The sequence below is a fragment of the Phyllobates terribilis genome, unplaced genomic scaffold, assembly GCF_046119375.1.
Source record: "Phyllobates terribilis strain yellow unplaced genomic scaffold, ASM4611937v1 Scaffold_3__8_contigs__length_932513732, whole genome shotgun sequence".
In the NCBI taxonomy this organism is placed as follows: Eukaryota; Metazoa; Chordata; class Amphibia; order Anura; family Dendrobatidae; genus Phyllobates; species Phyllobates terribilis.
The window spans coordinates 481,947,647-481,965,740 of NW_027362763.1; the positions used below are offsets into that span (position 1 = coordinate 481,947,647).

An 18,094-nucleotide genomic window follows, 5' to 3' on the forward strand; every position below is an offset into this window, starting at 1 on the left:
GTGACCCGCCATCTTAGAATTATGAACTAAGTGCAGTACTCTCAATCTGACAGTTTCAGGTATATACAAGCATTGCCCCTGCATCCACAAACCATTCTTATAAGTCAGACTTACCTCGTTAGAAGGTTATTCTAACAAGGAATCTAGTTGATAAGCTTCCTTAATGTCATTTAGTAAATCTTGATTATGGATCACCCCCAGGACCTTGGAATCAGGAAGAATGGTCTTAAGGCCCCGTCACACATAACGAGATTGCTAGCGAGATCATTGATATATCACGGTTTTTGTGACGCAATAGCGATCTTGCTAGCAATCTCGTTATGTCTGACAGGTAGCAACGATTAGGCCCCTGCTGTGAGATCACTGATCGTTACAAAGCTTCCTGGACAATTCCTGGGTCGTTGCCCTCCCGCTGGGCAGTGTGCATCGCTGTATTTGACACCTTATCAACGACCTCGTTAGCGATTCAGAACTGAGACACGTAGGCGTGCATAAATTGGATTTTTCCGCGCCCTTCGTCCCCGATTGGTGGTCGCTACAGCGTTCTCATTTTCCGCCGTGCATAAAGAAGGCAACAGAATAGCAATTCCATCCTTTGTTTCTGACCTCGTGCTGGATTGCAGATCCTAGCAGAATTCTCGGGGCTGTTGATATCCGTTCATTCGACTGAGTCCTGATTTTGCGGATCGTTGTAGCGTTCTCCGGCTGTGACTGATCGTACATCTGGTCTTGTTCCTGACTGCGTCCTTGTTTTTTCGGATCCCACCAGCGTTCTCCGGCTGTGACTCCACCAAACGGAGATGAGGGGGCACGGAAAAGTAATTTTATGCACGCCTTTGTGACACAGTACAGTCCCTATCAAGGTGTGGATCGTTGAAATAGCTGCTGTGTGAAAGCGTCCCAACAACCGCCGAGATCGTTAGTTAGATCGCTGGGGCGGCCGAAATCGTTGGGAAGTTCTGCATGTTTGACAGCTCCCCAGCGATCACGAAACGACTCTCCAGCAATCCCAAAACCGTGACGTAATAACGATCTCGCTAGCGATCTCGTTATGTGTGACGGGGCCTTAACTGCATACCCTATAACTGTATAGCAGACCCTCTCCTTTCTAATGGGAACATGTCGTACCTTGTTACTGTGGCCCTGATCCGTGTGTCTTTAAATTCTTAGTGGTGTTTTTCCTAACATTGGTCAGGCGTTGGACTCACTGCATACCCTATAACTGTATAACAGACCCTCTCCTTTCTAATGGGAACATGTCGTTCCTTGTTACGGTGGCCCTGCTCCATGTGTCTCTTTAAATTCTTAGTGGGGTTTTTCCAAAAATTGGTCAGCCTTTGGACTCACTGCATACCCTATAACTGTATAGCAGACCCTCTCCTTTATAATGGGAACATGTCGTACCTTGTTACTGTGGCCCTGCTCCATGTGTCTTTAAATTCTTATTGGGGTTTTTCCTAAAATTGGTCAGCCGTTGGACTCACTGCATACCCTATAACTGTATAGCAGACCGTCTCCTTTCTAATGGGAACATGTCGTTCCTTGTTACGGTGGCCCTGCTCCATGTGTCTTTAAATTCTTATTGGGGTTTTTCCTAAAATTGGTCAGCCGTTGGACTCACTGCATACCCTATAACTGTATAGCAGACCCTCTCCTTTCTAATGGGAACATGTCGTTCCTTGTTACGGTGGCCCTGCTCCATGTGTCTCTTTAAATTCTTAGTGGGGTTTTTCCAAAAATTGGTCAGCCTTTGGACTCACTGCATACCCTATAACTGTATAGCAGACCCTCTCCTTTATAATGGGAACATGTCGTACCTTGTTACTGTGGCCCTGCTCCATGTGTCTTTAAATTCTTATTGGGGTTTTTCCTAAAATTGGTCAGCCGTTGGACTCACTGCATACCCTATAACTGTATAGCAGACCGTCTCCTTTCTAATGGGAACATGTCGTACCTTGTTACTGTGGCCCTGCTCCATGTGTCTTTAAATTCTTAGTGGGGTTTTTCCTAAAATTGGTCAGCCGTTGGACTCACTGCATACCCTATAACTGTATAGCAGACCCTCGCCTTTCTAATGGGAACATGTCGTACCTTGTTACTGTGGCTCTGCTCCGTGTGTCTTTAAATTCTTAGTGGGTTTTTCCTAAAATTGGTCAGCCGTTGGACTCACTGCATATCCTATAACTGTGTAGCAGACTCTCTCCTTTCTAATGAGAACATGTCGTACCTTGTTACTGTGGCCTTGCTCCGTGTGTCTTTAAATTCTTAGTGGGATTTTTCCTAAAATTGGTCAGCCGTTGGACTCACTGCATACCCTATAGCTGTATAGCAGACCCTCACCTTTCTAATGGGAACATGTCGTACCTTGCTACTGTGGCCCTGCTCTGTGTGTGTTTAAATTCTTAGTGGGGTTTTTCCTAAAATTGGTCAGCCGTTGGACTCACTGCAAAACCTATAACTGTATAGCAGACCCTCTCCTTTCTAATGGGAACATGTCGTACCTTGTTACTGTGGCCCTGCTCTATGTGTCTATAAATTCTTAGTGGGGTTTTTCCCAAATTTTGGCAGCCCTTGCTGTCACAGCATGGGCATTACCACTATAGGAGACCCGCTCCTTTATAATGGGAACATTTTTTTTACTGAGACCCTCCTCTATGTCTCTTCAAAGGGGTATTGGGTTGCGTCCAAATTTTTGGCAGCCCTTGCAGTCACTGGATATGCAATAACAGTATAGGAGACCCACTTGTTAATCATGGGAACAACAAAGCATAGCCGGCTGATGGCTCTCTAACAATAGCTACGGCCGACTGCTGGCCTTTTAAGAATAGTAAGGGCCGTCAATGCTTAATTGACAAACCGCCCAGCGCTGCAGAGTTGTTGAAAGCTGTAACACAGCAGCCTGATCTGTGGCTCTCACTGCTGAACATACAGCCAGGCATGGTCGCTTGTGACAATGGGTGGAACCTGGTGACAGAGAAATGACAGCCGGGGTAGATACGGTTTCCCTCTATGCCAGTCCTTTCACCGAGCTAAAGAATATGGCTGTGGTGAAATACAACTCCCACTGAGAAGCTGTTTCAGATTGAAAAACATTGTGCCCACCAGAGTATTTGATTCTGAGGGCTAACCTTTCTCACCCGGTCAAGAGCCCCATAGCAGCTGCAAAGTTAGCGCTATCATGAACTCTCCTGAGGTAGAAGCCAAGGCACACCAGAGGATTCTCTGGTGGGACCTTCCAACCCTGCTGAGAAGCAGTCCTGGCTAATAAAAGTGTGTGGGAAGGTTCCCGGACACTCTATGGCTGCTTTTTTACTGAGGAGGAAACACACGCAAACACGGGGAGAACATACAAAGTCCTTGCAGAGTTGTCCTTGCTGGGATTTGAACCCAGGATCCCAGCGCTGCAAGGCTTCAGTGCTAACCATTGATCCAATGTGCTGCCGTTCACCCTCTAATATCTATCAGGCTGGAGAAACTTGCACCTACTGCCACTCTATCTTCAGCTTCTTTGTGAGAAAATGTATTTGGGCAGCCACTCAGTCTACCAAATAAAATTCCTGAGAAGGAAATTGGGGATGGCTTCACTACTGGTACTGGGGGCAGTGCTAATACCATGGCGTCGTACCATAGTTTGCTGGAAATATTCCAGCCTGGTAGGAGGCAAGCAAATTCCCACAGAAAAGTACCAGCAGTAATGTTCAGGCCACATTTCAAGTGCAAGCAGCTTTAGAGGACTTCCTGGGAGAATTGACACGCAGGGTAGATACGGTTTACCTCTATGCCAGTTCTTTCACCGAGCTAAATACAACTCTCAGCCAAAAAAGTTGTGGACTGGCTCCGTACCGTCCCTGGCCACATTCACCTGTCCACGTGTTTGTGGTTAGGCGGTCCTTTCCAGTAAGTGCACTGGGGAGGGCACGGGTAATGTTGTGGGACCCGTGCTTGTGGAAGGCGGAGGCGAAACCGGGAAATATAGTGGCGGCTGGGGACCGAGTATGGACACCCATCCGCCGCCGGCATGAGGTTGTGAAAAGCTTCTGCCTCCACGAGCTTAAAAGGCCATATTTCAAGTGCAAAGAGCTGCCCAGAAATCTGGCAGTTTAGTGTTGCAGCCTGTGGGTGGCTGGGTGGGTGGGTGGCTGGCTGCATACTTGAACTTGCATTCCAAGTAACAGAAAACTAAGCAGATGTTGGCCGCTATCATCATCATGGCCTCACCTCGGCACTATGAACTCTCCTGAAGGAGAAGCCAGGGCCTGCCAGAGGAGTCTCCGGTTCTCTGGTGGGCCCGTCCAACCCTGCCGAAAAGCAGCCCTGGCTAAGAAAAGTGTGGGGGAAGGTTCCCGGACACTCTATAGCTGCTTTTTTAATGTGGATCGGCCATGCTTATGCATGTTATTTCTCAAAACGCATTACAGATCAGACCATTGTCCAACTCTGTATTCAAAAAATTAAATGCGCAAAGAAAGATATGTGTGTGTCAAAGCACCACCGACAAGTGCGAGTTGATGTTGGACGGGCTGCCATTGCTTCTGCAACAAGCTCAACTACAGGACTTCCTGGGAGAAATGACACGCAGGGTAGATATGGTTTCCCTCTATGCCAGTCCTTTCACAGACTGTTGTGGGACTCGTGCTTGTGGAAGGCGGAGGTGATACCGGGAAATATAGTGGCGGCTGGGGACCGAGTATGGACACTCGGCCGCCGCCGGCATGAGGTTGTAAAAAGCTTCCGCCTCTACAAGCCTAAAAAGCCACATTTCAAGTGCAAGCAGCTGTCAAATATTTGGCAGTATAGTATTGCAGCCTGTGGGTGGGTGGCTGCCTGCATACTTGCGCTTGCATTCCAAGGAATAGGGTAGGGACAACTGAATGCTGCAGTGGGACAAGGACGTGGACGGTGATTGTTGCAAGTCTGCAACGACAGGTGCATGGCGGGAGGCATCTTCGCATGCGCCAAGGATCACTTATGATGGGCACACTTTTAGTCAGTGACCTGGGAGTCAGAGATGCTTCCAGAGGTCTTCCCCATGCTGTTCCCATGTCTTTTCGGCACTGTATGCATGTGTCTGATGATGTGTCACACACCACATAGCCAGATAAGGTTGTGAAATGTTAAAATGACATTTCCTGGTGAATGCATTTGTCTTGGTTGAAAGCAATTCAAAAGTGCAAAAACGCATCAAAAATGCTACGTGTGAACATAGCCCAAGTTGTGGAGGAGTATTTCTGTTTTTGGTTATTTATTTTGCCTTATATACAAGTCATTACCCTGGAAAGGATGTTCCTTAACATATTTCCCAGGAAAATCCATTTTGGTTTAGTTTTTGTATGTTTTATTGTGAGTTCGTAAAAGTGGTGTAATACTCTGACCACGTTGTTGACAGCAGTGATCTAGGAGTCAGAGATGCTTCCAGGGGTCTTCCCCATGCTGTTCCCATGTCATTTGAGCACTGTTCCCATCGATTTGGGCAATTTTTAGGCCCTCTGCAGACAGCCGGGGGGAGCCGCCTGAAAAATGCTCGAGTTTACCATAGACTTACATTGGGCTCATTGCTCGGGTCGAGCACCCGAGCATTTTAGTGCTCGCTCATCACTAATCAGTACCCAGGAGAGAAAGGCCATACAATCTGTGAAAACCAACAAAGAAATCATCATTAAACCTACTGACAAGAGTGGTGAAATAGTAATGATGAACACATCAGACTACATGAAGGAAGCAAACAGACAACTGATGGACACACGCTAATACAAAAAACTGGACTCTGACCCTACAGTGGACTATTACAAAGAACTAAACAAGTTGGTATCTTGTCTGCCTGATGAATCCATAAGAGCCGATGACTTGTTACCAGAGAGTCCAAGAATAGGGACATTCTATATGCTTCCCAAAATCCACAAATCTGGTAATCCAGGAAGACCAATTACAACCCCTGGCAAAAAGTATGGAATCACCAGGCTCGGAGGATGTTCATTCAGTTGTTTAATGTTGTTGAAAAAAAGCAGATCACAGACATGGCACAAAACTAAAGTCATTTCAAATGGCAACTTTAGGGCTTTAAGAAACACTAAAAGAAATCAAGATAAAAAATCTGGTACTCAGTAAGGGTAATTTTTTTCAGACCAAGCAGAGGGAAAAAATTATGGAATCACTCAATTCTGAGGGTTGTATCTCATGTTTGGGCACCCTTACTGAGAAAGTTTCTGGATGCGTAGAGGGTGTTCTTAAACCCCTGGTAAAGAATACACCCAGCTACATTCAGGACACGAGGGACCTACTAAATAAAATAGCAGCAATAGGTCCTCTACGAGAAGGAACCATCCTGGCCACCATGGATGTGGAATCGTTGTACTCTAATATCCCACAAAAGGATGGATTAAATGCCTGCAAAATCTTCATGGAAAATACAGGAATTGATGCCGATTCTGTGGTGAAACGTACAAAATTCATTCTAACCCACAATTACTTTGAATTTGATAACAGCATATATCTTCAGGAGACTGGCACAGCGATGGGAAGTAAAATGGCTTCACAGTACGCAAATCTTTTCATGGCCAAGCTTGAAAGTGACTTTTTACCCTCATGTCCTACCAGGCCTCTGGCCTACTATCGTTTCATTGACAATATTTTAATCATCTGGACGGGGTCTGAGCAACAGCTGAAGATGTTCCATGAACACTTTAATTGATTTCATCCCACCATAAACCTAACACTCAACTACACCTGTACTGAAATTAACTTTTTGGACACCATCATCAAGCTACAGAACAATTTTTACAAAGAATAATCCAGCAGCCACAGGGGAAGAGGAGGGACACATATGACCCTTCCGTAAACTCTTCTTCACATATTTTTTCATGGCGGTAAATTCAGGCCCAGATAAATTATACAGGTGAGCTTTAGGTAATTTGGCACCAGGGAAAATATCAATAGCACAATCATAAGGACGATGGGGAGGTAATGTATCCGCCTCTTTTTCTGAAAACGCATTTTTGAAGTCTTTCAGGTACTATGGCAGACCACCCAGACTTGCAGAGAATACTTGCACAGAGCTTAGACAATTCTTATGACATTTGGGGCCCCACTTAGCAATTTCTTTCGGACACCAATCAATAACAGGATTGTGAATGAGCAACCATGGAAGCCCCAATACCACCCAAGCAGGTTACTTATTCAAAACAAAACAGAAAATGGATTCAGACTGAAGTACTCTTACTTGAAGCGTGAATTCCATCGTTACAAATTTGACAAAATTCTAAAGAAGTGTTTTGTCAATTGCAAAAATTTGAATGGGTTTTGCCAGACTGACTGTTCCTAATCCTAATTTCTGAACCAGGTCAGAATTAATAAAGTTGGCTGCAGATCCGCATTCAAGGAAGGCCAATCCTGGCAATACCTGGTTCTTAAAAGCCAAAACTGTTTTGAGCAGTACTTTATCTGATGAGAAAAAGGGTACCTGGAAGTCTGGGTGACCACCTTGACTATCACCCAGACTTGGACATTTTCCCAACAGCTTACTTGCTTGAGGGCGAGTTAAACAGTCCTTTAAAAAATGTCCTGCAAGACCACAGTAGAAGCAGAATCCAAGAATCTGTCTCTGTTTCATCTCCACGGCACGAAAACTGGCAGCTCCAACCTCCATTGGCTCTACCGTAGGTAAAAGGGCCTGCTCCGAGAAAGAATACAAGGCATGCCTGCCATACCTCTCACAAATTCTGAAGTCCATCCATATGGCCTGGGTTATGGCTCCCGCCAAAGAACACGGGGGGATCATGCAGAACCAGAGCATTCTTCCGGCATTCAGACAGACCTGTATAAAATTAGCACCTAAGGGCCGCATCATTCCACTGAACTTCGTGTACCACTGTCAAAATTCAGTATAGTAGTCCTCAGCGGTGCGGCTCCCCTGTGTCAGGTTCATGATCCTAGCCTTAGCGACCTGGATTCTGTCGAGTTCAGCATAGATAACCCCTAAAGTATCAAAAAAGCATCAACTGAAGACTGTTCTGGTGTTTATGGGGACAAAGAAAATGCCCAAGTCTGAGGTGCCCCTCACGATAGGGACATGACTATTCCCATATTTCCATCCGCTGGGACCCATCCCCGGGTCATAGGGTAGAGAATAGTCTACAACTCTCTATGAACATTCTAAACTGGTTTCTCCACACCGAAAATGTATCAGGAAGGGCTACTACTGGTTCAGGGGAGACCAACTGAATGTTATAGGGGGCAGATATTGCAGTCTGGTAGTAAAGAGCTATCGGGTGTTTTCCCGGCACTGAGTACTAAGAAGATTCAAGACTCTAGCGATTCAAGATCTTGCTGAAAAACACCAGATACCGGTTCATGTAAATCGTCACTTATAATGTGACGCAGAGTCACTACTCATGGGCAAGCGATGAGACAGGGTAGTCAGGAGGTCCGAGGTCAGATAACAGGAGGGCTCATAGTACATAGGGGTAAGACAAGGGCGTGGTCAGATAACAGTCCAGGGTCAAGTGCCAGGAGGCTACATCAAGACAAAGGAGTACAACAAACAGTCAAAGGCCAAGTCCGGGGTATGTGCAGTCCGAGAGCATCAAAAGCAGAAGGCATAATCCACATGAATAGTCACGACAAGTATGAGGTCCAGCAACAAGATCAAAAGTCAGACACAGAACAAGCAAACACACCTAACCAAGCTAAGCTACAGCTGACAATGTGCTGCTCACAGCAAGCCAGCTAAAAAGCTTACAAATCATTGAGGAGTGGAGACACCTGGGGAAATGCCCACAGGCTAGACTATATTGAGCAGAAGGGCTGTCAATCAAATTGCTTACAGCCCAGCAAACCCCAGGATAAAGAATGGATGACCTAGGCCACAGCCAGTGTTGAAACTGGGACAAGATGGAAATTTACATTATTTTCTTCCTGATATAAGCCAAAGACATAAGTCTCTGATTCGCCCAGGGGGATAAGGGGGAAACTCGGTACCCGGGCCTTGACCTTCTATGGGATGTCACCGCAGTCGGCTCCCGGGCCCGTACCCTGGGGTCACTCTTTAAAAGGGGTTTTGTTAACAGTTTTGTCTCGTGACGCCACCTGTGGTTTCTGGTAATGGGTATCAGCGCTGCTGCAGACCTCCGGGGGTGATGGGATGCCAGCTGGGATGTGCTCCCCACAGGCAGAGCGGGCCCCCGGGGCAGGGTTGATGAAAGGGATGCAGATGAGAGGTGGCCCGGTCGGGTCAGGGGGAATGACGGACACGCACACAGGGGGTTCACTTCAGTACCTTTACTGGTGTAGACGGCAGGTACGGTCCAGGGTACTTGATAGGAAGGGTGCACTTCTGGACTCTCCCCAGTGAGTGGGTATAAGGCCTCCTGATCTGTTTCTTCCTCTCTCTCTGAAGCTTCTGACCAGCCTGAAACTAGGCCTAGCTTCTGTACTCTTTCACTCTCCTCACCTGCATGCTTAGTGGTAAGAACTTTCCTCTGGCTACCACTATCCCTGGACGCTGGGGCCTTCGTGGTTCCTAGTTCTTTAAATGATTGTAGCTTCAGGTGGACCAGGGGTCTAGAATCCTCCTGGTATACCGGTTATTCCTACTGGGCGTAGAGGACCCTGTAGGCATGGACCCGGTGCCCGGCTTGTGTTCTGGGGTGAGCCTAAGATGCTCCTCTGCCCCCATAACTCCTCTCACTCTTCTCCTTGCCTCCAGCCCCGCTCTAGGCCCCAAGGCTTCAGCACGTGCTTTAGGCCCTGGCTGGCCCACAGCACAGCAGCTCACATACTGCTTCTTCACTGATCTGACGTGCTAGCACACTCTCTGACTCTACCTCCACCTTCCAGTCTATATATATCCCTAACAGGGCTCCCTCTGGTGGTATGAGGTGGAAAGGTGGAGATGCCTGTTATGTAATGAGGGCCTCTTGTGGAGAAGTCCGTCCATGCACCCTTTTGGGTCCTGTGGTATCTGTAATAGCAGGGTGCCACATCTCCATGGGCTACACACTACAGTCAATTTACTGTGTCTTTTCCTTTGCAGCAAAACACTCTCTGCCAGCTCAGAGCAGTCATAGACAGCTCCTGCCAGAGACTTTGTGGCCTCTGGTGATGTCACATAGACAGAAAGGCTGCTACTCTTCCGCTCTGCTCTGTTGATGTAGCGTTACTGCTAATGTCATGTTTATTGACAGCTGCTTCCCCCCTGCATAACTATGGTGAGTCAGCTGTCACTCAGAATGACATTGGCAGTCACACCCCATTGACAGAACAGCTGGAAGAAGATCTGCTCTGTTAAAGGGACTCTGTCAGCACCAGATGATTGTTCAAACCAAGTACAGGCGCTTGGTGCTTCACTGAGTGGCCAATAATTTATATACACGTTCCCACCTACTTGGTTTCCCTCTGTCTCCACTCTTTTCTGCCCCTATGAAGCCAAAACTGTCAATGAAAGAAGAGGTGGTGGAGACTCAGGGAAAACAAGCAGGTGGGAATATGTAGTTAAATGATTGGCTCCGTCGTAAAGCACTGAGTGGTGGTTCTTAATTTGTACAGTCATTTTATGCTGACAGAGTCCCTCTAATGTGAAGCACAATGATTAGCAACAGCAGTGTGTGATCAATCATTGATCACTTGAGTCTAAAATAACTGCAAATGTGCAGTCACCATTCTGCTGCAAACAGTGTGCTCGATGCACTTTTCTCAGGATTTTGGGGGTTCTAGCATTTAGGCTCCCTGCAATGAACATTTGTCACAGATCCTATTACTCTAAAAATTCTTTTAATAACATTAATCATGTTTAAACACAAAAACAAAAAGGTCAGAACTCCAGTATTTTAAATCTTTGAGATCTGAGGAGATCTGAGAGTCAGGGGACAAAATATGACATAATTCCTACAAGGAGACAAACTGCACAATTCTGAATTGGAGAGGAACCATGAGTCACAGAGTGAGGCTATGTACCCACGATGCAGAAATGCTCAGGATTTTTCCTGAGCGTTTCTGCATCTCTCCTGGCAGAAAAAACGCATGCGGATTGTACATGCGTTTTTCCTGCCATGGAAGTGAAGCGTTATTCACTTGCATTTCCGCATGCGGGTTGTCAAGCGCTTTCCAAGCGATTTTAGCATCACTTGGAAAGTGCTTGACAACTTGGTCACACTATATAAATCCATGCAAACGGCATGGATTTATATACTGTGACCTTAAAGAATGGTAAAAAAGAAATAATAAATATATACTTACCTTCTGATGGTCCCCGCAGTCTTGCTTCTCTCCGTCCTGGCTTGCCGGCAGCTCGCAGTGCACTACACTGAAGGACCTGCCATCACATGACTATGACGTCAGCGCAGGTCCTTCAGTCCACCGCGAGTTGCCAGCAAGTGAAGACAAGGAGACCAGGGGCCATCAGAAGGTAAATATCATATTTATTTTTTATTTTATTCTTTTTTTTCACAGGTTCTATGGTACCTGGGTCCGAAGGAGAGTCTCCTGTCCTCCAGACCCGGGTACTATGCGCACATTGAAACGCTTGGATTCCGCATTTACAGATGCAGTGATGCGTAATCCATGCGTTGCAATGCAAGTCAATGGCGGCGAAAACGCAGCGCTTCCGCAAAATAATTGGTAGTGCTGCATTTTTTTCCGCAATGATAATCCGCAGCTGAAATTTCCGCAGCATGTGCACAGCACATGCGGATTATCGTTGGGGGACATGGCAGGCCTTCTACCATGCGTTTTTTAAGCGTTTCTGCAGCGTTTTTGCCGCTGGGGAAACGCTTAAAAAACGCACCGTGGGCACATAGCCTGAGAACCAGAGATGCGTAATGTCTGCTGGTTGTCAGTTGCTTATCATTCATCTACTGTGATGGGTGCAAAACAGGGAAATTGGAATTTCTGTGGTATCTTACTGATTACCGTCTAAACAAAAGAAATACTCTTTTCTAAACATAAAGAAGTTAAATCAGAAACAATTGGTAATAAAATGTGTTCCTGTCCATTTAAAGTCATGATGCTTATCCTCATTGCTTTAGAAGTGACTTCCATTAGAAAAAAAGTTATACATGACATCATACTGAACAAGTTTTTACTTGATGGCTCAATACTGATGTTGTGATCTGGATTATTTCTCATGTCTGTTTCAGGACCTTCGGTCTGCTGTGCTGAAAATCTGCAAATTTGTGGAAATAAACCTCGACAATAAAGCAATAGACATTGTGGTGGAAAGAGCAACTTTTAAGAACATGAAAGATGATCCTCTTGCTAATTATACATTTCTTCCAAATAACTTTATAGACATAAATAAAGGAACTTTTTTAAGAAAAGGTAAAGTAAAAACGAAGGGATATACAAGAATTAAGAAAAGAAAGCAGCAAATATATGTATATGTATACACACACACAATGCCTTGAAAAAGTATTCATTCCCAGTGAACCTTTCCATATTTTTTGTATTTTATTGGGATTTTATGTGATATACCAACACTAAGTAGTAGGCATTTGTGAAGTGTATAGGAAATGATACATGGTTTCTAATTATTTTAATAGTAGAAATATGAAAATTGTCATGTGCATTTATATTCAACGCTCTATAGTCTGATACCCCTAAATAAAATCCTTAGTGATCAATTGCTTCCAGAAGTCACATAATAAATAAACTGAGTCCATCTGTGGAGACACGAGGGTCAGGGGATGCTCTCATCAGCTGGCCTGGCTGTCTTTAGAAGACTACATAGACCAGGGCTCATCCCACTGAATGCTCATACCCCTTTCCCATGGGTATAATATCACTCAGACAACACAGGGTGAGGTAATACCCCACAATAACAATTTATTGGATCAACAAAAATCAATAACATTATAGTAAAGTCCCAGCAAACACAAGATGGTGCAAATTAGAGTCTCACCCTTCCACTGGCTCGCCGGGAACTAGAACATCTGCGACTTCGGGTCTTCCAGAGTTAACTACTCCAACCGGTGGCACCCTGATTTTGGTGGGGACCCACAGAGAGGAGTCAGCAGCAAGCTTAGGAACCTAACAGAGTACACTGATGTATGTGACCAGGTGACCTGATTGTCCCAACCTGGATTCTCCAAACATCTTTGAGGGTTCAGTGATGGTCAATTGAACAGATCTGTATTCCTCCAGTTGGTGCCATGGTTCCCTGGCTGCTGTTCTGTAGAATCTCTCTGGAAACAGAATCAGATCCCCCTTTTATAGCTCACAGCTTTTATTCAGACATTTTTCCACAGGTTTGGAGGAAGGTGTGAGGAGGTCATCGCTCATTGTCTGAGTGCATATTTTGTCCTTTAATGTTTGCAGTTCAACGAGCTGCATGGACTGATACAATGGGTAATCAAAATATTAACAAACATGGATTGTTCAATTAACCTACGCCTTTATCTCCCAAAGACTACAGAACAATAAACTGCAGGGACGGATACAATAGGTAGTCAACAAGCATCCAAAAAATCAACAAACATCAATTCAAAAGTCATCATTCAGGCTCATATCAACAATGGCTTATGTCTCTTGACCTCATGGAAAATATATCTGGCATAATTAAGAATAAATGCTGTGTTGTCACACCATCTATGTGTAATTTATTCTCAGTATAACTACAGCTGTTCTGTGAAGGCGTCTGAGGTTTGTTTGAGAACATTATAGATCAAACAGCATCATGAAAAGCAAGGAACACACCAGACAGGTCAGGGATAAAGTTGTGTAGAATAGTAAAGCAGGGTTAGGTTCAAGCTCTAAACATCTCACAGAGCAGTAGTCAATTCATCATCCAAAAATGGAAGGTATATTGCACAACTGCAAACCTACCAAGACATGGCCATCCACATAAACTGATATCCCAAACAAGGAGAGCACTTATTAGAGAAGTAGCCAAGAAGCCCATGGTTACACTGGAGGAGTTGCAGAGATCCACAGCTCAGATGGGAAAATCTGTCCACAGGACAACTATTAGTCATATACGCCACAAATCTGACCTTTATGGAAGAGTGGAAAGAAGAAAGCCATTTTTGAAAGCAAGCAATAAGAAGTCTTGTTTGCCGGTTGAAAGAGCAATATAGAATGTGGAAGACGGTGCATGTGGAAGAAGGTGCTCTGGTCAGATGAGACCAAAGTAGAACGTTTTGGGCTAAATGCCAAGTGCTATATGTGGCGGAAAACTAACACTGCACATTACCCTAAAAACACCATCCCCACTGTCAAACATGGTGGTGGTAGCATCATGCTGTGGAGATGCTTTTCTTCAACAGGGACAGGGAAGCTGGTCAGAGTTGTTGGGAAAATGAATGAGGGTTAGAGCCTGCAAAAGATTTGAGATTGGTGCGTAGATTCACCTTCTAGCAGAGCAACAACCCTATACATACTGCCAGAGCTACAATGGAATGGTTTAGATCAAAGTATATTCATGCGTTTGAATGGCCCAGTCAATGTCATGACCTAAATTCGATTGAGAAGCTGTGGTGAGACTTGAAAATTGCTGTTCACAGATGCCATCCATCCAATCTCACTGAGATAGAGCTAGCTTGAAAAGAATGTGCAAAAATCTCAGCCTCTAGATGTGCAAAGCTGCAAAAGACTTACAGCGGTAACTGCAGCAAAAGATGGTCCTACAAATTAGTGACTCAGAGGGCTGAATACTTGTGATGTTCGGGTCCGGCGGGTTCAGTCAAACATCTTTTAAAAGTTTGGGATCGGGTACCAGGACAGTACCAGAACCCGGACCCCATTCATATGAATTGGGAGCCTGAAAATCCGTGGTTTCCTGCACTGTCATCTGTGTGAAACAGGGGCTCTGATAGGTGGTAAGATCATTACCACCAAAGAGCTGCGGGTTCTTGCTGTCAGATGCCAGAATGATCTCACTGCTGACTGTGACCCTTGGTAAAAAGCTTACCGCGGGTCACAGGCATCAGCTAATTAGACTACTTCCCGCATCAGTCGATGCCTGCTGTCACTGTTAACAGCGAGTGCAGGCACCGCTGATGGGAGTATTCATCAGCCGACGCCTGTGCTTAAAGTAAAAAAAAAAAGTTTAAATAAATACATATTGAAATAAAAATAAAAAACACAGTTATTCTCTCCTACCACCTAATCCCTGATGCCCTTGTCCCCTGTAAAATATCAAAAATAAAAAAACATAAAACTCACCTTAATGCCTAATCCCCGAAGCCCACTGTAAAACTGTAAAAATAATAAACCACCGTAATACTCACTTATCCGCCGTAATCCACATACTCCATACTGTCCCACGACAATCTCACTTGTAGAACAGTCACATTAGCTGATGTGACTGCTTTATCCGGCAGCCGGCTGCAAACTGACAGGAGCATAATAGTTCCCGCAGTGTATAGCGCTGAGCTGCCGTGAGAGAGGTCACAGGAGTTTATCAGCTTATGATCTCCTGTGAACTCTTTCGAGGCAGCTAAGCGCTAAACACTGTCTGTGTAAGTGTATAGCCAGCTGTCGTGTAGAGCAGTCACATTAGTGACTGCTGATGTGACTGCTCTACAAGTAATCCGGATCATTGTGGGACAGTATGGATAGTTTAATCACTTCGGACAGGTGAGGGATATTGTTGTTTTTTTATTTTTGTTTTTTACAGGTGACAATGGCTTCAGAGGATTGGGCATTAGATGAGTATAATTGTGTTTTTTATTTTTAAATAAATGTGTACTTTTATTTCAAATAAAGGATTTTTTTCATGCTATGTCTTTATTTAAAAACTTTTACTATGGGGTTATTAATGGGGATGTCTTATAGACGCCTCTCAATTATTAACCCCTGGGCTTCATGCCAGCTGCAAATACAAGGCTGACATGAACCCCAACCCTATTACCTCAATTGTACCAGGGCAAGTAGGAAGAGCCAAGGCTAAGCACCAGAATTGGCGCATCTTATTGATGTTCCATTTCTGGGGCTGCTGAGGGCTGATGTTATTAGCCTCAGGGGGTGCTAGTATTCATGGCCCTTCCCTGGCTATTAATTTCAGCCCACAGCTGTCTGTTTAGCCTTTGCTAGTTCAATTTTTATAGAGGGACCCTACTTCAATTTTTTTCTGGGGTTCCCCTGTAAATAGCCAGTAAGCACTAATCAAACACCTGTGAGCTGTTATTAATAGCCAGGGTCCTAATGGCCCCTTCCTAGGCTGTTATTATCAGCCCACAGCTGTATGTTTAGCCTTTGCTGGTTAGATTTTATAGGGGGATCCTACGTTAATTTTTTTGCGGTCCCATATAATCTAGCCAGTAAACACTAAGCAAACGGCTGTGAGCTGTATTTAATAGCCAAGGAACATGTTGGCCTAATGGCACCTTCCTGGCTATTCTATTGATGTACTTTGTGAGTACAAATAAAGGTATAATTTTGTTGATTTCACATGGCTTCGACTTCCTGTTCTTGTTGGGTTATCATTAGTGATGATCAAGCACTAAAATGCTCGGATGCTCGTTGCTCAGGTCGAGCAAATCGTAATGATCAAGTGCTCGACCCGAGCAATGAGCCCAATGTAAGTCTATGAGAAAATTGAGCATTTTTCCGGTGGCCCCCACCCCCGGAGGTCTGCAGGGGGCCTAAAAATTGCCCAAATCGATGGGAACAGTGCTAAAATGACATGGGAACAGCAAGGGGAAGACCTCTGGAAGCATCTCTGACTCCCAGGTCACTGCTGTGAACAATGTTGTTAGAGTATTACGTCACTTTTAGGGACTCACAATAAAAAATACAAAAGCGAAGCCAAAATGGATTTTCCTGGAAAAAACATTGAAGAACATTCTTTCCAGGGTAATGACTTGTATGTAAGGCAAAAAAAAATGCTCCTCCACACCTTAGGCTATGTTCACACGTAGCATTTTTGATGCATTTTTTCACTTTTGCATTGCTTTCAACAGTGAAAAATACATTCACCAGTAAATATAATTTTATCATTTTACTACCTGATCTGGCCATGTGGTGTGTGACACATCATCAGACACATCCTGTTTCATTTATGATGAAGGGACTCTGAAAGTCACAAAGCCTATTTTTACAGGGCCATTAGGCGGCTCTTACTATTGTTAAAGGGCCAGCAGTCTGTCCTCACTATTGTTAGAGTGTCATCAGCTGGCTATGCTTTGTCGTTCCTATTACAAAAGAGTGAGTCTCCTATACTGTTATTGCATATGCAGTGACTGCAAAACCTGCCCAAAATTTGGAAAATCTCCAATACCCCTTTGAAGAAACATAGAGGAGGGCTTCATTTTAAAAAAATGTTCCCATTATAAAGAAGCGAGTCTCCTATACTGTTATTGCTTATGCAGTGACCTTAATGCCTGCCCAAAATTTGGAAAAAAAAACAATACCCCTTTGAAGAGACATAGAGGAGGGCCTGAGTAAAAAAATGTTCCCATTATAAAGGAGCGGGTCTCCTATACTGTTATTGCGTATGCAGTGACTGCAAGGGCTGCCAAAAATGTGGACGCACTACTATACCCCTTAGAAGAGACGTAGAGGAGGGCCTCATTAAAAAAATGTTCCAATTATTAAGGAGCGGGTCTCCTATACTGTTATTGCGTATGCAGTGACTGGACTGCAAGGGCTGCCAAAAATTTGGATGCACCCCAATACCCCTTTGAAGAGACATAGAGGAGGGCCTCAGTAAAAAATTTTTTCCCATTATTAAGGAGTGGGTCTCCTACACTGGTAATGCCCATGTACTAAGTGCATGGGCTGAAAAACATTTACTCCTGGGGGGTATACATGAACATACTTTATAACATACAGAATGTGAGCAGTAGGCCTCTAAAACAATTTACTACGGGCATCATAAACACCCTTAAAAAAATTATGTGGGTAGTGCATCACGGTCACCCTGGTGATATGGTGGTGGAGGATGAGGAGAAGGAGGAGAGGAGGACAACAGAAAATAGATAAAATCAGGACGTGTATACCCATGTCTGGGTTTGAAGAGGTTAATGGGAATATCCCCCCCCCTCAAAAAAAAAAAACCACGGATTTGAGTTTATGTTCCGTTGCTATCATCCGATGGTGTTGAGAAGTCTGACCCAATTCAACCCTTGTTCATTTTGATAAGAGTCAGCCTGTCAGCATTTTCACT

The 18,094-nt window shown here is 44.7% G+C and overlaps 1 protein-coding gene across 3 annotated transcripts in view; it reads left to right on the forward strand.

The window, feature by feature from the left end:
• LOC141259633 (amine sulfotransferase-like) overlaps positions 1-18,094 on the forward strand; it is a 295,064-nt gene that overhangs the window by 270,162 nt on the left and 6,808 nt on the right. For all 3 annotated transcript variants that reach the window (XR_012318444.1, XM_073675896.1, XM_073675897.1), the window contains one exon: positions 12,129-12,309. Coding sequence is in view for 2 of the 3 variants with exons in the window: in XM_073675896.1 (XP_073531997.1) it covers positions 12,129-12,309 (181 nt within the window). In the remaining variant the exon portion in view is untranslated. The remainder of the gene's footprint in view (positions 1-12,128; positions 12,310-18,094) is intronic.